Below are 24,249 nucleotides of genomic sequence, written 5' to 3'. Positions count from 1 at the left end.
GTTTGGAGGCGGGGGACATTCTTGCATAGTTAGGGTGGCATTCGCCAGTTTCTTGCGTAAGATGCGTCCAGGGCTTGAGATGTTGGAGTTTTACGCGTATCGAATACGAAGCAACGAATTTGAGCCCGCCATCCGAAGGTTGGTTACATTGGGGTTGATCTATGGTGTGATTTCTTGTGAGCGGCAGTAAAGTATTTCCTAGTTTGACGTCACATTATTCGGGACTGGAGTCAATCTCACGATGAGACTGAGCAAACTTTTTGAGTGAACGCGCGCGGCTGAAGCCCTGAGCACATTTACTTTGTGCACTGGAAACTTGGTATTTCAACGGCAAACACTTCCAACGTGGCATGTCTATGGAGCATGAAGACCTCCCGTCGAAGCCTTGAAGGATTTGAACATTTCCCACGCTTTTTCTTGGTTGTGTCGAGTTCCATCAGACACGAATTGATAGGGCTCATCGCGTATGGTCGGGTTTTCGTCGTGAATCTCTACGATTTTGCCGTTGAGACTTGTATCATTTATAATCTGCGATACGCCCTTGATCAGGGTAGACATTGGCGTGACTACCATGTGTTTGTACATTTCTGGATCGGGGATGATATTTGTGACTGACGTCTTATTAGTGATCTGATGATGACATTGTCCCTGATATTTGTTGAGACTCTTACCTAAGGCTGCTGGTGCCATCGTGTTGATCTGAATCTTGAGATCTTCAAGTATGGGAGCTGTCGACCGTACGAGACCGATCACGCCAGCCTTCGCAGCTGCGTACATCGGTCCGACTGGGAAAGGATAAAGAGCGGCATCTGACGCAGTGCAGATGATGCAGCCACGAGAGCCTTCGGATATTTCGTTCTTGCTGATGTAGTGAATGGCAAGCTTAACAGCTACGAAAGGCGATGTTAGCCTCGAAGTCATGCACAAATTGGAAGAAACTAGCAGCGAAATCCGAAGTGGGGTTCACTTACAATAGACGACACCATTCAAATCCACGGCTACAACCTTTAGGTTCGGCTCTTGGGGAGCGTCGGGGTGGATAGTTGCAAGGGCGTTCGACATCCCTTCGGCTATACCAGCATTGGCAAAGACAATATCAATCCTGCCAAATGCATTATAGACATCCGAGAATGCCTGAGCCTGTTCCTTCCACGAAGAAACATCGCATTGGTGGAAGGTCACCGTAGATTGAGGATACTCTGAAGCAACGTCAGACGCGATTGACTTGCCAGAAGCTGCGTTGACATCGAAGATGGCGACCTTGCCGCCTTGCGAGGCAAAGTGACGTACTATGGTAAGGCCGATGCCGCTGGCGCCGCCGGTGACGATGACCGATTTTGGGGTGTTACCAATTGCCATTGTGTCGTATGTAGTAGCGTGATGTGAGAGATTCGAGTGAAGTTAGTGATAAGACAAGGAAGTCATTGCTGAGGAGCCGATTAGTATGGTAAATCAGAAAGTGAATGAACGGAATGCTTTGCTCGTACGTTTGTTTGCTTGGTGACTCTTGTATAGTGACACCCTCGCCGGAGTCCAAGATCGCAGTTCATGGATTACAGACGCTGAGCTGAGGTTGAAACATGTGCCAGAAATAAAGCTAGGTTGACAGGCATGGACCACGAAGTTTCCCTGGGATCTCGCTACAGTGGTCCTGTCCTTGTGAGACAGGGCCGATGGCACCTTGGGGAAGCCAGTTCTGATGCAGAAAGCCACCGTCTCCGGCCCTTGTGAACGCATGGATATGGTATACCATCGAATTTGAAGACAATATTCAAAGTCGGAGTACAAACCAATCGTAATTTCCAAAGTTCATCTGTTCGGAGACTCCAACGTGTAGTATCATTGGGCAGAAGGCGGCTTTGACTTGGGATGCTTTGGCGAATCGGAATAGTAGACCTAGCGTAGTCGAAGAGGATGATCCCGGCTTTTTCGGAGTTGAGAAGACGAAACGCCAGCTCCGAGACATGCACTTTGAACTTACTCCCTCCGAACACGCTCTTCTACTACCACAGAGCAGTATTTGCCGCTGCACACTCAGTAACTTTGTGGGTGACCCCAGTCCAGACATGGGTATTCGATGGAATATTCGATCCAGGCCGCCGGTGTCCACCGGCGTCACCAAACACTGTCCATCGCCGGACCTACCGCCCTGCATCCACTCCGCACGGCAAAATTGCCGAAACAACGGGTAGCCGTCTGCGCCTCCGTGCAAGGCTGGAAGCGCCGACTCAGAGAATACCGCTCATGCTAACCTCAGGAAAGACGTTGCTATTGCTAGATTGTCAGATGTCTACCAAAAGTACATGTATCTATATGGAGTTGGTCTGGCGCTGTCCATGATCATCATCGAAGACCTGGCTCGCCTTTCACTTTGCCTAGAACACGTTGGACACGCCCACTCTTATAGATAATACCCAATACAAGGCGCGAGCGCTATAGACTAGTTTTCAACAACAGGCAAAATCTCCACGATATATCACTCAACATGGTTGCAGTCCGCAAGGATGAGCGCATCCCGATTGCGATCGTGGGAATGGGATGTCGCTTCCCAGGTGATGCGACATCGCCGTCCAAGTTCTGGGATCTCTTGAAAAATGGAAGAGGTAGGAATTTGGTCATTTTGGGACTAAGTATTGAAAACCTCTGCTAACTCAAGTTAAGACGCCTACTCCCCTAGTACAGATAGATGGAACTCGGACGCCTTTCACCACCCCAACAGCAAAGATCGCGTCAATACTTTGGCCACGAAGGGAGGGCACTTCCTGAAGGAGGATCCCTATCTATGGGACGCATCCTTCTTCAACATCACAGCAGCCGAAGCCATGGCTCTCGATCCGAAGCAGCGTATCATGATGGAAGTCGCTTACGAGGCGCTCGAGAACGCCGGCATGCCCCTGCCAAAGGTCGCCGGCTCGCAGACTGCGTGTTACATCGGCTCCTCGACGAGCGACTATAGAGACATGGTCACGAGGGACTTCGCAAACTGGCCCAAGTATTACATCCTCGGCAACTGCGAGGAGATGGTCTCAAATCGTATTTCGCACTTTCTCGACATCCACGGCCCCAGCGCCACCATCCAGACGGCGTGCTCCTCGAGTCTGGTGGCTACGCATTTGGCCTGCCAGAGTCTCCACTCCGGAGAGTCGGAAATGGCCATCGCGGGTGGTGTCGGTTTGACGCTCACCCCCGACGGCAACATTCAGCTGGCCAACTTGACGTTCCTCAACCCCGAGGGCCACTCTCGGTCGTTTGATGCAGATGCTGGTGGCTATGGTCGCGGTGAAGGTGCTGGCGCCCTCATCCTCAAGCGGCTGGACAAGGCGCTTGCTGATGGAGATCCTATCCGTGCTGTCATCCGGGCCACGGGCGCCAACTCGGACGGGTGGACACAAGGTGTGACGCTGCCTTCTGGCGAGGCACAAGCAGCGCTCATCAAATATGTCTACGAATCTAATGGTCTCGACTACTCTGCGACTCAATATGTAGAGGCTCACGTAAGTCACCTTCAAGGTCCTGTGATTGAGCTTAAGTGATATCCACATCATATTAACATTACAATTGTCTTGTAGGGCACGGGGACAAAGGCTGGAGATCCCCTGGAAGCAGGAGCTATCTCGAGAACCATCGGATCAGGTGCGACGAAGTCACGAAAGCTCTGGATGGGAAGTCTTAAGCCAAATGTAAGGATTTCGAAGTTAATGGTCACTGTATCAATGGAAGACTAACTCCAAGCTCCTAGATCGGTCACTTAGAAGCTGCCGCTGGTGTAGCGGGAATCATCAAGGGCGTCCTGGCCATGGAGAACGGAATGATACCCCCCAACATCTACTTCAACAAGCCCAACCCCGCAATCCCATTCGATGAATGGAACATGGCCGTACCGACAAAGCTGACACCTTGGCCTGTCTGCAAGACCAAGCGGATGAGTGTCAGTGGCTTTGGCATGGGCGGCACAAACGGCCACGTAGTGTTGGAGTCTTTCAACTCGGACCAGTGGAAGTCACTGCTGCCCGCCAACGGTGTCGCCCACGAGACTCCAAACATCAAGAAGAGACTATTTGTCTTCAGCAGTCACGATCAAGCTGGATTCAAACGCATCGGCGATAAGTTGGTCGAGCACATGGACACCCTTGGCCCCGCTGCTTCGAGCCCAGAGTATCTCGCCAAGCTGGCACACACCCTCTCTGTCGCGAGATCGGGCTTGACTTGGAGATGGAGCTGTTCGGCTGAAAATGCCGCTGAGCTCCGTCACAAGCTTTCAACTACGGCTGGCGACAAGACTACGAGAACCCCGGACAGCAAGCCGAGGATTGGATTCGTCTTCACGGGTCAGGGAGCGCAGTGGGCCGGTATGGGCGTCGAGATGCTCAAGTCCCACCCGGTCTTTAAGGATTCCGTTGCGCGGTCTGCGGCCCTTCTCAAGTCCATGGGCTGCGACTGGGACCCTGTCGAAGAATTGGCGAGGTCAAAGCAAGAATCTCGTCTCAAGGTGCCCATGATCAGCCAGCCCATCTGTACTGTCTTGCAGATTGCCCTGGTTGACGAGCTGCGCTCTTGGGGCGTAACGCCCGAGAAAGTTGCCGGCCACTCAAGTGGAGAGATTGCAGCGGCGTACTGCGCCGGGGCGCTCACGCATCGTGATGCCATTGCCATCGCTTACTTCAGGGGCAAGGCTTCCTCCGGTTTGGTCGGCCTCAAGGGCGGCATGATGGCTGTCGGCTGCTCATATGATCAAGCACGATCACTGCTCGCGCAGCACGGAGAGCACCTCGGCGGTGTCGCGACAGTGGCCTGTGTAAACTCTCCGAATAGCGTCACCATTTCGGGTGATTCAGCCGCTCTCGAGAGACTGCGAGCCATCCTCGAGAAGGAGAGCATGTTTGCTCGCATGCTTCAAGTTGATGTCGCCTACCATTCTAGCCACATGCAGGGTGCTGCAGCAGAATATGCCGCTTCTATCGCAGACGTTGAGCCGAACAGCTCGGAGGAAGACGAAACTAAGCGTGTGACCATGGTCTCGAGTGTCACTGGTAGTGAAGCTGCCCCTGAGTTGCTTGGGGGCTACTACTGGGTGCGCAACCTGGTATCTCCCGTTCTCTTTGAGCAAGCAATCAAGGAGATGGTTTCTCCAGCAGCAGAAGCAGATGGAAAGACTCTTGACCTATTGATCGAACTTGGTCCTCACAGCGCTCTCGGTGGCCCTATCGAGCAGATATTGTCCCACCACGGGATCAGCGATGTCAGCTACAAGTCCGTTCTCACCAGACTTCAAAACGCCGTCGACACGAGTTTGCAGCTGGCTTCCGAGCTTTTCGCTGAAGGTGTCTCTCTGGAACTCCAGAAGGTTAATGGAGATTCTCACTGCCAGCTTCTCACCAACTTGCCGCCGTATCCCTGGAATCACTCGAAGGTTTTCCGCTGCGACTCGCGCATTGCAAAGGAACTTTTGGCACAGAAGTTCCCCACTCGAAGTCTGCTTGGAGCGCCTGTACCCATGATGGATGAGACGCAGAGGGTATGGCGCAGTTTCCTTCGACTTGAAGACGAGCCTTGGCTTCGTGGGCATATGGTTGGCAGCACCGTGCTTCTCCCTGGTGCTGGCATGACCAGTATCATTCTCGAAGCTAGTCAACAGCTTGTTGCACCGGGAAAGACTGCTCGAGCTTTCCGTCTACGCGATGTGTCTCTCTTCGCTGCCATGGCTCTCCCGGAAGGAGTTGCAACAGAAGTCATTGTTCACATGAGGCCCTACCTCCAGTCCACGCTTGGATCAACCCCTGCAACATGGTGGGAGTTTACCATGTCTTCATGCGTGGGAGGTGACCAGCTGAGGGACAACTGCCGTGGGCTGATGACCATCGATTACCATGAAGACACAACTCCGCAGATGGCAGAGGAGGATGCTATCATCGCATCCTCGAGAGTAGCGGAATATCATCGTGTTCACAAGGAGTCGAATCTCGAGTACGCCAAAGAGAACTTCTACAACCACATGAACAGTGCCTCTTGGAAGTATGGAGAAGCTTTCCAGGGCATCGAGGGATGCCATGTCGGCGACGGTCAGAGCACATTCAATATCAGAGTGACCGATATCGGGGAGACCTACAGTAAGGGGCAAATTGAGCGACCCTTTCTCATTCACGCTGGTACCTTGGATGCAGTCTTCCAGAGTTGGCTGAGCAGCACGTGGATAGGTGATAAGGACGGAGGCTTCGACTTCACGAGACCCTTCGTGCCTGTTCACTTTACCGAGCTCGAAATTTCTGCTGATATTCCTGGCGACGTGGGCTACGTCATGCCTGGGCTCTGTCTTTCGGAGCGATATGGCTTTACGGACTTGTCTGCGGATATGTTCATGTTCGACGAGGATGTTTCCAAGCCTTACCTCGTGGTGAAGGACTTCCGAGTCGCTGAGCTGAACATGGATGATGGCGGAGGTCGCGAAGATAATGAGGTTGATCCGACCGACATCACATCAGAAGTTCGCTGGAACTATGCCTTGGATGTTATGGAGCCACAGGAAATCAGCCGAGTGGTCTCCGCCATCAAACCCAAGGATAGAATGGCTGAGGTATGCTTGTAAACCATGCCGGAGACTTCGTCCGGGGTGCTAACATTGACAATACAGATCATTCGGATGGCACTTCACTTGAACCCGGCAGCTACGCTCCTACAGCTCGTCCCGGACCACGATGCCGCGCGCAACTCAGTCATCGCTAGCCTACCCGGGGACATCGTACGCTCTAGTCAAGTTCGCTATGCGGTCATCAACGCCGCCAAGAGCCCGTCGACCGACAAGCCAGCCTTCGTCGGCGAGGCATTTGAACTCGGCGCAGTAGATAGCCCTTTGCCAGAGAACATTCCGAAGGCCGATCTCTTGATCATCTCCAGCGATGTGGAAAAGGTTGAAAAGCGCGACCAGTTCCTTGAACGGGTTCTCAACCTCACCAAGCCAGAGGCAACGGTTCTCATTGCTGCCAAACAACAGCCCACTCCTGGAGGACTGGAAGCTAGAGGCTATGACTTTGTCTTTGGAGTTGAGGGAGATGAGCGCCTTGCGCTGTACTGGGGTGCTAGAAACGCGAATGCGAAGCCCGCGACCAACGGCACTCCTGCTCGGCAGGCAGTAATCATGGAGCCGACGACTATGTCCAATGAGTCTCGGCAATTCTCCAAGTCTCTTCAGGAATCTCTTATCACTCAAAACTACGCGGTGTCAACGAGGACCTTGACCGACGAGCCGAAGTCTGATGTTGCAGAAAGCGAAGTTCTCATTTCTCTATTGGAACTCGAAAAGCCGCTACTCGACGACCTGTCGGAGCAGGAGTACCAAGTTGTGAAGGCTCTATCTCTAGCATACCAGCGTCTTCTTTGGATCACCTGTGGAGACAACCCATCATTCGGCGTGATTGATGGTTTGTCACGCTGTGTTGAGAGCGAGATTGCAGGCACTCGGTTCCAGGTTCTGCATCTGAGTCAAGAGACGGGCCTGCAACATGGCCCGGCACTGGCATCTCGCATCTTGTCTTCGGAAACCACAAAAGATGATGAGTTCCATGAACGCGATGGTGTCTTGCAGGTGACCCGTATCTATCGGAGCTTAACGGAGAATGACTCCATCAAGCATCACTTGCACGATTCGACCCGGGTCACATCTGTTGGCGCCGACGAGGACCTGAGGCTTTCGATTGAGAGACCCGGTCTGTTGGACACACTGCAGTTTATTGAGGACGACCGGCTGAATGCCCCTCTTGCAGACCACGAGGTAGAAATCAAGGTAAAAGCCACGGGCATCAACTTCCGAGACATCATGGCTACTATGGGACTCATTCCCATGTCTGTCTTGGGACAGGAAGGCAGCGGTGTCGTTGTCAAGACTGGAAGTGAAGCAAGCCGCTTCAAACCCGGTGACCGCGTGAGCTTCTTGGGCGTCGGCACACACGCTACGAAGATCCGGGTTGACCATCGCATTGTTGCTCATATTCCCGACACCATGTCCTTCGAGGAGGCCGCTGCAATGCCTGTCGTCCATACCACTGCGTACCATGCCCTTGTCAACCTCGCAAAGCTTACCAAGGGCAAGTCGGTTCTGATCCACGCTGCCGCTGGTGGTGTAGGCCAAGCGGCTGTCCAGATTGCTCTTCACCTGGGTTTGGTCGTCTATGTCACCGTTGGCTCCGAAGACAAGCGGAAGCTAGTGGTCAACACGTATGGCATTCCCGAGAAGCACATTTTCAATTCTCGCGATGCCAGCTTTGCAAAGAGCGTGATGCGCGTCACGAATGGTCGCGGTGTTGACTGCGTTCTCAACTCACTCTCAGGAGAGCTTCTTCGGACGTCGTGGGAGTGTCTGGCCACCTTCGGCACTTTTGTCGAGATTGGTCTCCGCGACATTCTCGACAACACTCGGCTTGACATGAGACCATTCGGGAAGAGCACAACGTTCACATTCTTCAACCAGTTCACACTTTACGAGGAGGACCCCGCTGCGCTAGGACAGATCCTCGATGAAGCCTTCAAGTTGGTCCATATGGGTACGCTTCGTGCTCCGAGCCCCCTGACGGTGCATTCCATGGGTCAAGTGGGAGACGCCTTCCGCACCATCCAGCAAGGAAAGCACCGCGGCAAGATGGTTATGGCATTCACGGATAACGCAGAGGCGCCAATCCTGCGCAAGGCTAAGAACTCCCTCAAGCTCAACGCTGATGTCACTTACCTTCTTGTTGGTGGCCTAGGTGGTCTGGGCCGCAGTCTGGCGCGGCAATTCATCGCCTGTGGCGCTCGTAACCTTGCCTTCCTCTCAAGATCTGGAGACGGCTCCCCAGATGCCAAGGCTCTGATCAAAGAGCTATCCAACATGGGCGCCAACGTCAAGGCCTACCGCGGTGATGTGTCGGACCCTGCTTCCTTCCAGGCTGCTCTGGATCAATGCGAACGAGAGCTTCCGCCCGTCAAGGGTGTGGTCCAGATGGCTATGGCTCTTCGCGACATCGTCTTCGAGAAGATGTCTTACGACTGGTGGAAGACTGGGTTGAGACCCAAGGTGCAAGGTACATGGAACCTTCACGAGTACTTCAACCATGAACGCCCCCTAGAGTTCTTCATCATCTGCTCGTCCATTTCGGGTATGTACGGCTACCCTAGTCAGGCACAGTACTCCGCCGGCAACACATACCAAGACACTTTGGCGCACTACCGCCGTTCACAGGGGCTCAAGGCCGTGTCGGTCAACCTGGGTATCATGCGTGACGTTGGTGTGCTGGCAGAGCAAGGTGCGACGGGCAACTTCTTGCTGTGGGAAGAGACCCTGGGCATCCGAGAGCCAGCGTTTCATGCCCTCTTCAAGGGCCTCATCAATCGGCAGAAGAGCGAAAACCCGGCTTCATGGCCGCCAGCTCAAGTGACAACCGGCTTGGGCACTGCAGACATCATGGCAGCACACGGCCTCGATCAGCCGGGATACTTCAGCATCCCGCGTTTCGGACCTCTCGCGGTGACGAGCTTAGCGACAAGTGCTTCGGGTGCTGGAAAGTCAGACACCGTTTCTCTTTCTTCACGCTTATCTGAGGCGAGTAGCAAGCAGCAGGCGTTGGATATTATCACAGAGGCTCTGGTAAAGAAGGTGGCCGACATTTTGCAGATGCCCGTGTCGGAAGTTGATCCGGGCCGGCCTATGTACCGCTATGGTGTTGATTCTTTGGTTGCGCTCGAGGTCAGAAACTGGATCACTAGGGAGATGAAGGCAACTGTGGCTCTTTTGGAGGTCTTGGCTGCGGTTCCCATGGAGGTCTTTGCAGCTAGGATAGCCGACAAGAGCAAGTTGGTGGCGTTTGAGTGATAATTTCGTATGGGCACGGGACTGGGGCCGGCGTTCAAAGGATGACAAGGGGTTTTGAAAATTCTTTCGGATTGGCGTTTAGTTTGCACTCGGGCTGGAGGTTGTTTTCATAGACTTTCATAGATCATCTGGAAAATTGTGTTCAAGCAATGATTAATTCCCCCTGGCACCTGGGTCACTCCAGCCCGTCAGCTCTGTAAGGTTTTTGCTCATCTCTGTTCAGCCCAACTATGTTGTCAAAGTTCCACGAGGCATAGGTACTGATTAGAGTAAGGTGATGCCCACACCGACACAAAGCGATGGATCTGTTCAATTCTAGTTTGATTCGATGACCTTGGTACTTAATCAACTCGTGAAAGCCCATCTGGAGATGTTTTTCGTCGTGGCTATTTGGTGCTGGACAACGAAGCCCTGGTAAGGACAGACACCTTGGCCTGGAATTGATTGACCTAGAGAACCTTGACAGTACCGCCATTTGCGCAGATCACGCTCCCACTGACCCATCGACTCTTCTCAGATGACAGAAAGCCTACGATTTCAGCTATGTCATCGACTCTCCCCAACCTCTTTTCCACACTGCATGCGGTTTTCTTTACCTCAAGGAACTGGCGGATCTCAGGGGTGTCCGGCATTTGTGAGGCCAATTCGGTTTGCGTAACTGATGGACGATGGTCAGGTTTCGACAAGGCTTTTGGCAATTTTCGGTTCAAGGTGGCTGCGAAACTTACTGCCAACAGCAACTGAGTTCACTGTAGTCCTCTCCATCCCAGGCCTTGTCCCCCAAGCGTCAGCCCACACGCGAGTCATCGATTCAATAGCGCTCTTGCAACCGCTGTAAACCACTGTAGTCCCGATGTATCAGAACCAAATCATCAGATGCAAGTAGGCTAGGAAGTAGGAGTAGAAAGAAGCAACGCTACGTACGAGCAACTGGAGAAGGATCTCGGCCTCCTTCGGAAGAGATGTTGATGATTCGGCTTTCCGGCCGGAAGTACGGGAGAAGTGCTTGCACGAGAAATACAGGTGCTTCAATATTGGCCGTAAGTAAGCGATCAATGTGGTCCTGGGTGATCGTGCCCACTGGCGCGACCTCCACGACCGCCGCGTTTTGCACAAGTATGTTCAAACTCCCATACTCTTTGACGGCATTGACGATGGCACTGCAGTACTCTCGAGGCTCCAGTAAAGGCGCAACCACGCCTTTAATCTGTGGTACAGAACTCTTGTTGGAATTTCTGTACAGGGAATCTATCTCGGCTCTCAAATCATCGATTTTGCCCAAGGACGATAGCACAGAGCATGTTCCGATGATATTCGCCCCACGGCTTGCGAGGTGAACGGCGATGCCTCGTCCAATGCCGCGCGAAGCACCACTGGGACACAAGCCGTACATTAGCAGAAGCCACAGAAGGAAAATGACCTGGCGATTCAACGATAAGGGAAAATGACGAAACCTACGTCACGATTGCCACTTTGCCGACGAGGTCTTGCTCTGAGACCTTGATATTTGCACGGTCATGCTCCATGTTGCTAATGATTTAGTAATTGTTAATGTTGATGACGACCGAATTGGTGATGGTCATGATCGCGGTACCTTATGTTCAAATATGGGCTTCGTCAAGTGCGACAGCGATCAGTCAACCTTCCGCGCAGTGGATGGGCAACTACAGTTGTTACCTTACTAGTTCCCTAGCTCTTACAATGGCCAGCGTTGAACGCTGAGATGCTCCGAGACTGTCCGGTTTAGCAGCAAAGGTCCAGTGCTGGTTCCGAAACGCCCTCCGGTGCTTAGGCCAACTGATCCAAGTTCCACAGCGAATGCCAAGTGACAGCTCTTCAGATCATTGTCAAAATCAAGGGTTTGAACCTCAACTAAGCATTCACATCGAATAGCCGGTTCAAGATTCGTAAACTAGACTCTCATCTGCTGTCTGAAAGCTTCCATATCCAACAATGTGATACTTGTGTGCATTTTCCCCTCGTCGAACCATACAAATACATGCTCTGTAAACTTGACTCTTTTACCCGTTGGCTCTATTCCATTCCAAGCCTTAACTGGTGTCCACTCAAATACCACTCTGGCTGCAAGTTGCTGTTTCTCCTCGTCAACAATAAGCTTCTCGAGCGTGTTCTTGCAATCCGCCATGACATCGTGACACTCTTCCATGGCCCCTCTGTACTGTTCACGGGTTACAGAATGCTCATTGAACGTAATGTGGTCATGGGTGAATTTCGACAGGTTCTCTTCCATGGTCCTGGTGGAGACGCAGTTGAAGTATGCGCGGTACGCCTCAGTGAGACAGAACCCTGGAGGAGAAGCTTTAGCGCTCCAGCTTGGGGGCCGGACCGCCTGCGATTCGCTGTTGCGTAACGCATCGACATCGTCTATAATCATGATGTTGGAGATAGTGGTGCCATGAACTTGACAGAAAACGTGTCGCCGGAATTCGATTACCGCAGTGGCGGTTGAAGCAGGAAAGACGCTTTTGGGAGATATCCGCACGAGGAGAATCGCAGCCAAGTCGCCTGTAAAAGCGTCGCCAATTTGGTGAAGGATGGTGATGTTCACGTCACTTGACAGTTCTAGGTGCTCGAAGCCGGCTGGCAAATTCAAAAGCTGAGAGGATGAGTGTCCAGGAGACGAGAACTTCGCCATGTTCTCGCCGGGAAGTCGGCGGTTGAGGCGCTCTGCATACTCTTGGAAGATGGATTCGATGGCCGCCATTTTTTTTTTTTGTTTCTTTAGGATGGTTATTCTGAGGGGATTCTTGACAGACACAAAGAGAAGTATGCACTTCACGAAGTATAAACTGAGGCAAATTTCTGAGTGCTAAAACTTGAACGAAGAAATCAGCCTTCACAGTTCCAGACTCTACTAAATCGTCAATCTCCAGAAAACACAAGAGCGCTCAGAAACTGAAGGTGAACTCTGGTTGTTCTGGATCCATTTGACCTCCGCTCCTAGGTTCGACCTTGCAAGATATGCCCGGAGCTTTCGGAGGTCATGGTGGGAGCATGGGCCTCAGAGGCAGTTCGGACCTGGCTCCATTCTCCAGCGGTCGTAGGCTCATTCCGACTCGTTCCGTCTGCTGTCCGAGTGCTCTTCTCTGCGGTTGCTCGCCGATTGCTTAGGGTACGCCTCGGAGTCGTCGAACTTTTTTGAAACAGTCTTGAGGTACACCCTACAATGTCTCCAGTGAAATTCTGACCCAAATCAAAGGAGCGAGGAGTCAAGCCTAGGAACAGACCACCTCTAAGTGGAATAAGTCGGCGTGGTCACAGATGGGCTCAGCACTGATACAAATGCTCGAACTCGAGATTAGTATCTCAGGACCCGTCATCTGAAAGATTTCACTCTCATCAATTTCGGGAAACCAATATGCTCTACGCCCTGCCGCAAGACCTTCATTTCATAGACGGTCCACGAATTGCCAGTTTTCAAGCATTAGAAAAAATGTCACAAAACTCAACTCAGACTCAAACAAAAAAGCTGGACACAGCAAAAGGTGCAGATGCATACAATCCAAGCAACCTGAAAACCTACGACACTCTCGTCTTTGGTGTCGTTTCACCTTACGGTTGGAATTGCTCAGCCGAGAAACTCATCTCTTTCTTCAACCGCAATATAGCTCGCGCCGCAGAGCCGTACAAGTCCAACCCGGGCGGTCCCCCACCCACTCGAATCCTCGACATTGGCGTTGGCACAGGATACTTCCCCGCAAGAGCTCCTTTGCCTAAATGGACCGAGTACGTTCTTGTCGACCTCAACGAGACGTGCCTGGACGTTACTCTACCCGTCATTGAAAGGGCACATCCGGAGGTCGGCACCAACGCTACGAAGGTCGTTGGTGACTTCCTGGCTCAAGGTGACGAGCTGAAAAGTTTGTTTGCGAAGGGAAATAGTTTGCCGGAAGGCGGTTTTGATGCTATATCTCTCATGTTCTTGCTGCATTGCCTGCCTGGCCCACCAGCACGCAAGGCGGAGGCTTTGGGACGCATGGGTCGCTTGTTGAGGCCTGGAGGGGTCGTGTTCGGGGCTACTATTTTGGGTAAGGGTGTGAACCGTAATCCGCTGGCGCGCCTTGTATTGTGGTTGAACAACTATTTGGGGGTCTTTGATAATCATGAGGACGATGCAGTGGGTATCTTGGTGCCTCTCCAGAAGATGTTCAATGAGGTACGATATGAGGTAGTCGGGTGTATGCTTCTTTTCGAAGCCAGCGATCCTCGCTATAATTAAAAAGCACACTAGAAGGAATCGAGACCAGACACAACTTTGAAGTTAACTCATGTCCTAGCAGATGAAGTAAGGTGCACAAGAAGAACAACTTCTTCTTGTGCATCTATCTCTTGTTATATCATGCTTTCAGGTTGGGTTGTGTAAAATATCAATCCACGGTGTCGCCTCTCTTCATCTCGCATGAACTTGTACAATCAAATAATTTGCGCTCTTCAGACAATGACATGGCATGTCTGCCTGAACTTCGAAGAAGCAATATGTTCACAGGCAATATCCTAGGAACAAGTGTACTCTGTCTGATTGACTTGGACACTCTATCAAGGTTTTGGTCAACACTCTGCCAAGTGACTCTAACCGCAATTCGATTTTAGAGCAAGAGTGTTAGAAATAAAACTCCCCTCCCAAATGAGTGTTTGGCGTGCAAACATGTAAGCCAAGTCAAGCTCCAACAAACACCCCAGAAATCAAGGCACCGCCAGCGAATCCAATGCCCATAGCCCATGATGCTCGAAGACCTTCTGTGTACGCTGCAATTATTTGAGGAGCAATGTCCGCGGAGAAGAGTTTTTTCAGATCCGTAGATCCTGCGGCCAAGATCTGGGCAGCGGTGAGACTGGGGACGTTTCGCACAGCATTCTGCAACATGATGTTGTTGAAGAGGTTCTGAGTTGCTGATACCGCAAGTGCACCGCTGAGAAGTTGGAAAACTGTGAGTATCCGTCTATTAGTACAATACTTTTTGATACTTATAGCAAGCTGACTGTTGGCCCCAGAGAAGACTTACGGAGGACAATACTTGTGGCCTGGGGCACGTCTTGCACATCGACTGTAGTCTGGACAGCTAGGACTGGAACTTGGGTTCCTAAGCCATAGCCAAAGGCTACTATAAGCTGGTATAGTAGGTACTGAGCTGGTGTAGAGTCCGGGCCAAGGGTGAGGATCAGTGTAGAGCCTAGCACCGTAAGAGCACCAGAGAGAACACAATATAGCCGGTCATTCCGATATTTGGAGTACGCCACACTGGATAATAGTGTGAGAAATGCTACGATGTAAATGTTAGACGTCATACAAGAAGAATGGATCAAAGGCAACATGACTCACCTCCACCAATTAACAGGGGAAGAACGTTGACACCACTCTGTGCGGGAGTAAACCCTTTGGTTGCCTGGAAGTAGACAGGCAGATTATACTGGATTGAGTACGCAACCGAGCTAAGCCTACGACGGTGTCAAAAGAAAGTCCCAAGTATATATAGAGCTGGTGGTCCACTTACATGAATGCGAAAACGCAAAGGAAGCCGATCTTCATATTGGTCAAGAACCTTGCTTGCAAAAGAGCGTCCTCTTTCATGAAGTACTGCTCAAACCCGAAGAGCATGGCAATAGTGATCGATCCCATTAGCGTACCGACGACGAAGCCAGAGTCCCACTCGTGTTTGATGCCTCCGGACTCCATTGCGGTGACAAATAGAGCGATGATACCGGTGATAAGAACGACACCCATCAGGTCCATCTGACGCACAATGCTCTTCCATGGTGCCCTGACGGTTTTGACAGTATTTGGAATCTTGAAGAAAAACAGAACGATAATTCCGGCGAGAACGGAAAAGGGTATGTTGATCCAAAAGCTACGACGTGCAATTGTCAGCTCTCTTCTCTTTTGTGCATATTATACGCTGATTGGACTCACCACCACCTCCATGAGAACTTTTCTGTGAGGAAACCGCCGATGATAGGCCCAAGGGAACTCGCACCGGTAAAGATGGCACCGAATGCGCCCAGATAGATTGGCGTCTTGCTCCGAGGCGTGACGAGCGCCAGGATTACATAGACGCCGCCAGTTAAACCAGCAGCCCCAATGCCCTGAACCGCACGCCCGGCAATTAGGAAGGCACTGTTGGGGGCAATGGCACAAAGTACACTCCCGACGGCGAAGATGATGAGCGCTGCCAGGAAGATCCACTTCGGAATGAAGAACTTGTACAGCTTGCCCCATGGGACTTGAAAACTCGCAATCGTCATCAAATATGCAGAGCCATACCAGCCGGCATCTGCGAGGGCTTTGAATTCGGTGGTAATGACGGGGATAGCAGTGGCAACGATGGTGGCATCGAGAGCGAACTAGCTCATTGAGTAAAACTGTTAGCTGGAGAAGTCTTCACTTTGCCATGATTCAAGAATCTTTGTAAGTTGCGACTGTTGCTTGTTGGGATTTTACCTCAAAAAGACCCAGTGCCAGTGCAAGTATGATTAGCACTAGTGTAATGCCCTCAGGGTATTTGCCTTCATCTTCATCAAGCTTAATAGGGTCCGTAAGCCTCTGTCCATCGTCAATATTGAACTGCAAACGATCCGAGAGTGTGTTATTTCCGGTCGAAATACGCCTCAGATAAGGCTCTGTGTTGTCATCCAGATTTTGGACGAACCAAGAATCCACCTTCGTAGATTGACTCTTTGCGGCGTCCATCTTGCAGGTTTGGACTCTGTTCGTGAAAGGTATACAATGGTATGTTGATTCAACTGTTTACTCTGGCACCAGGCGAGCGTAAAATGCGTTCTCAGTTTTCAAGGCTTGAGCAAGGATTAAGATCTACAGACTGGAGATCGGTATGATCCAACAACCCATGCCAATGTACATGGCGAGCATCACAAGTGATCCAAATTCAGCACCTGCCACAACTTTCGCAGCGATATGCACGGAACGCTTTGCTATCTGACTACCCCGAGACGATCAAATCACACGGATTGTTTGGCTCTGCGGCACAACGCCGATCTCTGAATGTAGCATGTTGAGATATCGTATGGTACGAAAGGTGTGAAACCGGTACTGGGACTTGGCTCGGAGAGTTAATCTCGGGCCCACGACTAAGGTCCGGGCCGGTGGGGTTACCTCCGAAGCTCAGTCGGAGACATTTGCCTTGGCACAAGCGCCGGCGGACGCCCGCGGAAGCGCGAGGTTACATTTAAGAAGTTAGGACGACCTCCATTGCCCATCTTATCAACATCAAATATTCATTTTCAGAAATTCCACAGCGCGATTGAGGTTTTATAGGTTGAAGCTGGCGTGTGCCAGCCTTGCAAAACATGTTACAATAAGCTTGCGGGCCTTATGCAGGCCCTGTACACAAAATGGCTGTTATTCGATCTTCACACAACCGGCGGACCTCAGACCTAGGAGGAGGCCGCTCAGTGACAACAGATCATCTCGGAGTGTGAAATTAAGAAGTCTTTGAGACATCATCGTGACGCCGTAAGAAGCTGTTTGCACGATGAAACTTTGAGATCTCCACCTTTCGAGATATCGCTCGTCAATAAAAACATAATAGGCGCCATCAATTGCCAAAGCTTCTGATGTCGTAGAGCTCAACCGAGCACCAACAAATTAACAAGACACATCCAAAAATGCCTCTTGGTATTATTGACGCGAAACTTGGTAAGGATGCAGTTCTTACAGGGACCGTTCATCTTGTCAGAACATCTAGTACAAATGATTCAGACCACGACGGCCCAAGCCGGGGTAGCATTCTCAAAAGAACTATTTACATGGTAATAATTACCATGAGTAATCTCCATGATCATCCCAAACATCATATTGACATCCGGGTAGGGAGTTGACACGGTCTTGGTCCCTCAACCATCCTTGAACGATCCAAATGACCCATTGGTGAGTCAAACCTTCAACGTAAAGGACATGATTTCTCTGACGCACATGACGCGGGAAGCTCTGGACCAACTGGCAGAAGGAAGCGGCTTTTTGGGTTATCTTTTTCAACACCATCATCTTCGCTTCGCTTCCTGGTCCCATGCTTAGCCCGGCCACGTTTGCCCTTGCCCCCATCCTTGGCGTAAGCATCACAAAAGTTGCTGAGTTGTCTGGTTACCATCTCCTCGTTGTTGCGGCTATAGGGTTCGTAGTCCCTCGTTCCTACTAAAAGCCTTTTCTTGCCTGAGCCTTGTTTTTAATATGCGCTCTACCACAGGCCCTTGGTTTCGATCCTTGCCCAGAAGTATGGAAAACGCCCGCAGTTTCTCTTCGCCGCCATCGCCGGAACCCTCGGCACCGCGGTCTGTATAGCAGGGTCTCAGAGGTCCCAGTATAACACAATATTCGCTGGTCGTATGATTCAAGGACTGGGTGCTACCGCTTGGGAGAGTTTAGCGCTTGCGGCAATTGGGGATGTATTCTATCTTCATGAGCGCGGCTGGAGGATTGCCATGATGGTCGCCTCGTCAGCTTGCACCGTTTCGATGACATCAATCGTCAGCGGAGTCATGGCAGAGCGCCTTGGTTACAAGGTCCTGTTCATCGCCGAACTGCCATTCAACCTCGCGGGGCTCATCATGACAGTTGCTTTGCTCCCTGAAATGCAGTTCAAACGACCAGCTGTTACCCAGCAAGACATAGCTTCAAGTTCTCAATCCAACAGCGACGCGGAGACTATGGCCGTCAAAAGGCATCTCGACATCGACATCACAGCAGCCAAGAACACCATCGCCGAGACTGGTGCGGTCATCGTCCCAAAGAAGACTTTGGCGCAGATGCTATCACCATGGTCTCGACAGACGTACACAGATAAGAACATCATTCGTTTGCTAGCTGAACTCTTCGTCAACTTCATTAACCCAGCTGTGCTTTGGATTCTGACCGTCAGTACGGTTCTCAATGCTTGCTTTGTGGCATCCAGCTACATTCTATCTCAGATCTGGTCGATGCCACCTTACAACCTCAACATTGAGCAAAATGGCTTTTTCTGGGCTGGCGCACTGATTGGTGGTTTGTTTGCCATTCCTGTTGGCTCACTCTGCGACTGGTCTGCGATGATCATGTCGAAATGGAATGGCGGCGTCTATGAGGCAGAATTCCGGATCCCTGTCAACATACTTGGTGCCGCCCTGAGTGGGCTCGGTTGGTTCCTGCTCATGTGGGTGGTCGATCACCCCTCTACGAACGGGTACTTCCTAGGGGCTTTCTGCTTAGGCTGTATGGCTTTTAGTATTTCGGTCCCCTCGACTTCTGCTGGGCTTTATATCTTGTGAGCGTCATCTTTATCTTGGAAGATTGCGGGAATATCAAGCTAACGGCAGGGTGTTAGGGACACATTCCCACAACGATCCAGCGAGATTTTCATTGTACAAATGATGCTTAAGAACTTCTTGTTTTATTCTTTTTCAACATTCATCAATACGTGGACTACTGAAGCTGGGCCTGGGACTGTCTTTATGGTCCTAGGAACTGTCTCCCTCGGGCTTTTCACCACCTGCATTCCTATGTGTGAGTAGCAACAGGCCTTTCCCGGATTTCATGAAGGTTCTAACAGTCAATCTCAACAGACATCTTTGGAAAGTTGAATAGAAGATGGATAACCAGTCTCTATGCCAAACACCGCTTCCTCCGGGGACTTGCCGAATAGGAGAGCAAAGCAGTAGTACAAAGAATGATGAGACGCATTGAATAAGGGCACATAGATATAGAAGACTGGAGGATATGTTTGACCGTGCCTCCGCCTGAAGCTAGGTTGAGAGATGGAACCATGGAATAGCTACCTAGAGGCTGCTTAGAACAGTTGCAAGGTGAATGACGACACATTTTGCCGGGAAGCTGGGTTCACGTTGTCTCAAATTGCTAGGTATTCAATATTCAGGAAGGCTTTGGCTCAATTTCTCTCCACACCGCTATGATGTGAGTGGTTATCCGTACGATTTGTTTTAAGGACTTAAATGAACTTTGCAAGCTCCAGTGGAATCTCAATCTAGACTCCAGGAGGCATGTATGAGTACTTGTGCATGAAAGCATATCTACGATGATTACAACAACAAGATTTGTTACTCTCTTGTAAAAACACACTTCGATTCGTAACTATGTAGATCTCTTCTGGAAACGGACAACGACCTGGGGCAATTGGTTCATAGCGTATCTTCTTAGATCTCGTTCCCAGTCCATCTCGCCTTGATTGACGTGCTCCCAGTCCAAGGCCCACACCATCTTGGAGATCATCAGCTGCGCCTGCAAGAGCCCCGTCTTACGACCTATGCAGCCTCGGGTGCCGATACTGAAAGGCTGGAAAACAGAAAGCTTGTCATTTTCAAATTCTTTTCCATAATCTGGATGATCTTTCGGAAGCCATCTCTCCGGGTGAAATTCTCGTGGTTTCGCAAAGTAACGCTCCGAGTGGAAGACTGCCCAGAAGCTAGTTTGAACGCGGTACTAAATGCAGATGAGGGTTAGCAGAAATTGATCTACACAACTAGATGCCAAGGTCTTAATATTACCCCTTTCGGAATGTAGTGGCCATCAACGAAACCGCCAGGGCTGATGCGAGGTAAACCGGAAGTGCCCTGAGTGGCTAGTCGAAGACCCTCGTTGATGACAGCATTGAGCCATGTAATATTCTGCACATTGTCGGATTTGATGTCCTCGTAGGAAGTAAATCGATCCCGAATATCCATCTTTAGCTTTTCGAGTTTGTCTTGATGCATGCCGAGAAAATGTACTGACACCGTGAACATGTTGGAAGTGGCTTCGGCGTTGCCTATGACCACGTTCATGCTCTGTGCAACAAGAAAGTCGACTTCGGGCGGTTCTCCACCCTCTTTGATAAGAGATGACATGAAGTCTTCGTGTTCGAGGGAATCTCTGAGGCGGATTCGATCGTTGATATACTTACTGTTGATGCGCTGGAGTTTCGGCGCCACTGTCGCTAAGCTAGGACTTAAGGCAAGCAGCACGAACGGGTAAAGAAGGGGGAAGCGTGTAGAGACCTGGTTCACGGTGCCCCAGAAGCTCAACTTTGAAAATGTCTCCAGGAACTCTCCGGCTTTACCTATTATAGTTCGATTGTTCAGTGATTAGAAATTGCCTGTCATCTTTGATTTCCATAACTTACCCTTTTCTATGTTGCCGTAGTCATGTCCAAATGTCAAGTCACCGGCAAGATCCATGCTTAGCCACTCATTCCACTGGAAGGTCAGCCTGAGTTTGACCTAACCTCAAATGCATCCCCCTGCACTGATGTATTGCCACTTACCTCCGTCAAGTTGATAGGACCCCTTCGGCAAGCCTCATCGACCTTCCGAATGAATCGGTCGTAATGCTTATGCAAGACGGGCTCCTGCCATCGCTTGATCGCATTCATGTTGAAGCTTGGTTCCATGGCCTTTCTGACATAACGATGGATTTTTGGATCTGTATCAGCAGCAAAACCCTTGTGCTTTCCTGCAAGAGCTCCAAGCTCTTCGGTCTTCAAGAAAGCCTGCGCATCATCCGTTTTTCCAGGCAACAAGACGTCTAGGATGAAGGGTATCTTGTGAGCGTCTGATAGATGCAAAAATGTTCACAGAATACAAACTTACCAACTATCGGCTTGTACCCAAATATGGCGATCTCATTGGGTGCGATTCGTACGACATCGCCATACTCTTCAAACCCCTTCTCAACTGCCCATGGCCAGCGACCGCGTAGCCTACGCATTGTCAGACACCGGAATTAATCTTTGGAGTGAAGTTTGTTACCAGTAATACGCAAACCACAATTCGGAGACTGCAGCAATTCTAGGGCCAGGATACTTTGCATATGGGTGTAGGGTTAGGCGGTATCCTATCAATAGGAGCCAATATGCTGTGAACTGGGTTATTCTTAGCGAAGTCCAAGCCGTGATTAGAGAGATCGTAGTCTTTGTTGACTAACCGATAGAGCGATGACTGAAAGCCATGAGCTGATTGATGCGTTTTTGAGATGTTCCATGGTAAACTCGCTTATTCTTTTCCCTGATACAGCATGGAGCGTGTTGAAGTTCATTTCCCTTGTCATCTTATCCATCGTTTTGGTGGTGACTTGGTTCTCGCCTAAAATCGCGAACCTTCGTAAAATGGAGCTGAAAGCAGTTGATCTTGCGGAGACTCTCAAGTTTCTTTGTCTAAGACGCTGATAATTGTGTGGCTAGGTTGTAGATCATGGGGATCAAAGTTGACGTCGCGCCATCGAGGCACTACTGACGACAATCCTCATTGCAGTAAAGGTCAATGCTTTAGGTCCTAATACTGTTTCTGCCCACCCATAGGGATGCAACACATCTTGGCCCATACCTTTTGCTAGTGTAAATCCTGCGACCGAGTCATTTGGAAGTTTCGGCACGCGTGGTTGTGACCAGCTCGGAGGGCATCGGACGTCTCGGAGACAGCTCCGGCGTAGAGTCCGGCGTGAATGCACTGTTTCATATGACTTGAGCAGTAATTGCATTGCAATCAGCAGATTGGATTGCTGCTGGAAGAATGGCCCTTGACTTCTAACCACAGGCCACAAGTACAGCCCTGTGCAAACCCAACTCCAGACTGCAGCCCTCGCCAAAGAGATGCCTCAATGTCAGTCTGACAGGGACCACTTGAATTTTGTAAAGGCCTCTTGCTTGGTGAGTTGAATGGCTAGCCATCTGGGGCTCTGGTCTTAATTGAGTTCCTATGGTCTAATCCGGGGGAGGGGGGTTAAGTGAATTGGTTATTCGTAGAGCTCATTGAATTACGATAGCCACGAAGTCCTACGCTCGCCCCCGATGTCGATGAGATGTTGAGCAGCCAAGTTTCAAAGAAGGAGACCAGACCGCAGTGACATTCCCGGATGTCATGTCCACAAAGTAACCAGACGCTTCCCTATCAGAAAGACAATGATAGAATTGCAATTCGTTCGCTGTGCCCTCAGTGCTAAGATCTAATCTTTCACAGTATTTTGACCGTTCCTCCGTTGGCGCATACGGCGCTCCCGGACACCCATCGACTCTTCTCACAGCAGAGCCAGCCAACAATTTCAGCGACATCATCTACTTCACCCAGCCTCCTATCCACGCTACAAGCTTCCATCTTAAACTTTATGAGTTGGCGGACAGGTTCGATATCAGGTAGTCCTTCGGGCAACCCATTGGCTGTATCACCGGTCTTCGTGACTCCGACAATTAGTGAATTAACGGTTGTCCTCTCCATGCCAGCCCGCGTCCCCAGAGCATCCGCCCAGACCCTTGTCATGGACTCTAACGCTGCCTTACAGGCCCCGTAGAGCAATGTTACTGGAGCTGGCTGACTCTGGCGCGCTCCCTCAGACGAAATATTGACGATGCGGCTGTCTGGAACAAAGTGCGGTAACAAGGCCTGGATAAGTTGAACAGCGGTCGATATATTCCCTGTCAGCATGCGGCGCACATGTCCTTCATCAATGGCTTCAATTGGCATGGTCTCTTGCAGGGCAGCATTCTGTACCAAGATGTTGACAGCGCCACTGAAATGTTCCTTCACTGCAGCCACAATGTTGTCGCAACACTTGCTCGGCTCTGTGAGAGGTGCAACCACACCGAAAATTCGTGGAGTCGCATGGTTCTGGGGATTTCTCTCTTGGTAGAGCAACCTAATTTCCTCCTGCAAGGAGACGACATTCTTGAGTGAAGTCTCGCTGGAGCATGTCGCTAATACGTTTGAGCCCCGGGAAGCGAGGTGGAAGGCTATGCCGCGCCCTAGACCTCTCGAGGCGCCACTAAATAAGATCAGCTACGGTAAAATTCAGTGGCCTCGAATCTTTGCTGGAGCACCCAGCTTATTAAGTTACAGGTTCGAACTCACGTAACGATGGCAAACTTTCCTGCCAAGTCTTGTTCTTGGACAGATGGATTCGGGAGAGTGTATTTCATATTGACCGAATCGAAGAGAGTGTCTCCTGACGATGTTGCGACGGCTGGCATAAGCTACAGTATTCTTATGAGGGCGGAAACAGTGTGTTGTAAGCTTGAGTGCTGGAACAGCATCAGGTAGGTCGCGCATCCGCCCACGGGTCGAAAACCGAGTCTTTAGTACATAGAGCGAAGAGGACCGCTGTGTTCCAATGGAGTTGTGTTAACTTGGTGGTGTGTGCCTCACTGTTTGAGTCAAGTCGGAGAAGCGGAGGCGGGAGAAGATGCACTTTTACCTAATTCAGTCCGGTTCGGAGAGGTGAAACATCCTGCTGGTTCGAAGGGCAGCGCATTGTACTTGTAGCCAAGTTATGGCTCGAAAATGTAACCTTCAACATTAGGAACAGCGAGGCTTCTTCGCTTCGACCAATTCTAGATATCTTTTGATCTTGTTTGTGTAGGATTCGTGTAGTCTTTGCGCGAAAACCTCTCCAAGAACAGAATCTTGTGTTAGGTACCTAATTT

General features: G+C 50.7%; 8 protein-coding genes across 8 annotated transcripts; 3 read left to right on the top strand and 5 right to left on the bottom strand.

Moving 5' to 3' along the window:
- Positions 1 to 354: 354 nt before the first annotated feature.
- CCOS01_14819 (uncharacterized protein) lies at positions 355 to 1,359 on the bottom strand (the record flags this gene model as incomplete). Its single annotated transcript, XM_060462962.1, has 3 exons — positions 355 to 611; positions 672 to 890; positions 972 to 1,359. The coding sequence occupies 3 exons, from the start codon at positions 1,357 to 1,359 to the stop codon at positions 355 to 357; spliced, it is 864 nt and encodes a 287-aa protein (XP_060306793.1).
- Positions 1,360 to 2,485: 1,126 nt separating this feature from the next.
- CCOS01_14818 (uncharacterized protein) lies at positions 2,486 to 9,838 on the top strand (the record flags this gene model as incomplete). The annotated part of the gene is made up of 5 exons (XM_060462961.1): positions 2,486 to 2,603; positions 2,662 to 3,494; positions 3,570 to 3,680; positions 3,740 to 6,571; positions 6,629 to 9,838. 5 exons carry the CDS (start codon positions 2,486 to 2,488, stop codon positions 9,836 to 9,838), a joined length of 7,104 nt encoding a protein of 2,367 aa, XP_060306792.1.
- Positions 9,839 to 10,287: 449 nt separating this feature from the next.
- CCOS01_14817 (3-oxoacyl-(acyl-carrier-protein) reductase) lies at positions 10,288 to 12,563 on the bottom strand (the record flags this gene model as incomplete). The annotated part of the gene is made up of 6 exons (XM_060462960.1): positions 10,288 to 10,496; positions 10,567 to 10,680; positions 10,763 to 11,211; positions 11,297 to 11,368; positions 11,539 to 11,572; positions 11,864 to 12,563. 6 exons carry the CDS (start codon positions 12,561 to 12,563, stop codon positions 10,288 to 10,290), a joined length of 1,578 nt encoding a protein of 525 aa, XP_060306791.1.
- Positions 12,564 to 13,292: 729 nt separating this feature from the next.
- Positions 13,293 to 14,148, top strand: CCOS01_14816 (methyltransferase; the record flags this gene model as incomplete). Its single annotated transcript, XM_060462959.1, has 2 exons — positions 13,293 to 14,015; positions 14,140 to 14,148. The coding sequence occupies 2 exons, from the start codon at positions 13,293 to 13,295 to the stop codon at positions 14,146 to 14,148; spliced, it is 732 nt and encodes a 243-aa protein (XP_060306790.1).
- A 368-nt stretch (positions 14,149 to 14,516) lies between these two features.
- Positions 14,517 to 16,544, bottom strand: CCOS01_14815 (GliA; the record flags this gene model as incomplete). The annotated part of the gene is made up of 6 exons (XM_060462958.1): positions 14,517 to 14,785; positions 14,863 to 15,120; positions 15,180 to 15,295; positions 15,352 to 15,705; positions 15,768 to 16,198; positions 16,296 to 16,544. The coding sequence occupies 6 exons, from the start codon at positions 16,542 to 16,544 to the stop codon at positions 14,517 to 14,519; spliced, it is 1,677 nt and encodes a 558-aa protein (XP_060306789.1).
- Positions 16,545 to 17,479: 935 nt separating this feature from the next.
- CCOS01_14814 (uncharacterized protein) lies at positions 17,480 to 19,488 on the top strand (the record flags this gene model as incomplete). Its single annotated transcript, XM_060462957.1, has 6 exons — positions 17,480 to 17,623; positions 17,685 to 17,741; positions 17,800 to 17,984; positions 18,058 to 19,110; positions 19,171 to 19,349; positions 19,409 to 19,488. The coding sequence occupies 6 exons, from the start codon at positions 17,480 to 17,482 to the stop codon at positions 19,486 to 19,488; spliced, it is 1,698 nt and encodes a 565-aa protein (XP_060306788.1).
- Positions 19,489 to 19,934: 446 nt separating this feature from the next.
- Positions 19,935 to 21,992, bottom strand: CCOS01_14813 (cytochrome P450; the record flags this gene model as incomplete). Its single annotated transcript, XM_060462956.1, has 7 exons — positions 19,935 to 20,282; positions 20,348 to 20,898; positions 20,962 to 21,034; positions 21,103 to 21,362; positions 21,428 to 21,537; positions 21,587 to 21,699; positions 21,762 to 21,992. Coding segments are annotated over 7 exons (1,686 nt in total), but the record flags the coding sequence as incomplete, so codon positions are not given.
- Positions 21,993 to 22,786: 794 nt separating this feature from the next.
- CCOS01_14812 (3-oxoacyl-(acyl-carrier-protein) reductase) lies at positions 22,787 to 23,745 on the bottom strand (the record flags this gene model as incomplete). The annotated part of the gene is made up of 2 exons (XM_060462955.1): positions 22,787 to 23,591; positions 23,678 to 23,745. The coding sequence occupies 2 exons, from the start codon at positions 23,743 to 23,745 to the stop codon at positions 22,787 to 22,789; spliced, it is 873 nt and encodes a 290-aa protein (XP_060306786.1).
- Between the last annotated feature and the right edge of the window lie 504 nt (positions 23,746 to 24,249).

Source organism: Colletotrichum costaricense (genome assembly GCF_030867565.1).
Source record: "Colletotrichum costaricense strain IMI 309622 chromosome Unknown Scaffold_21.1, whole genome shotgun sequence".
Classification (NCBI taxonomy): domain Eukaryota; kingdom Fungi; phylum Ascomycota; class Sordariomycetes; order Glomerellales; family Glomerellaceae; genus Colletotrichum; species Colletotrichum costaricense.
Note: the sequence above shows the minus strand (reverse complement) of the source record. Positions and strands in the feature narration are given on the sequence as shown.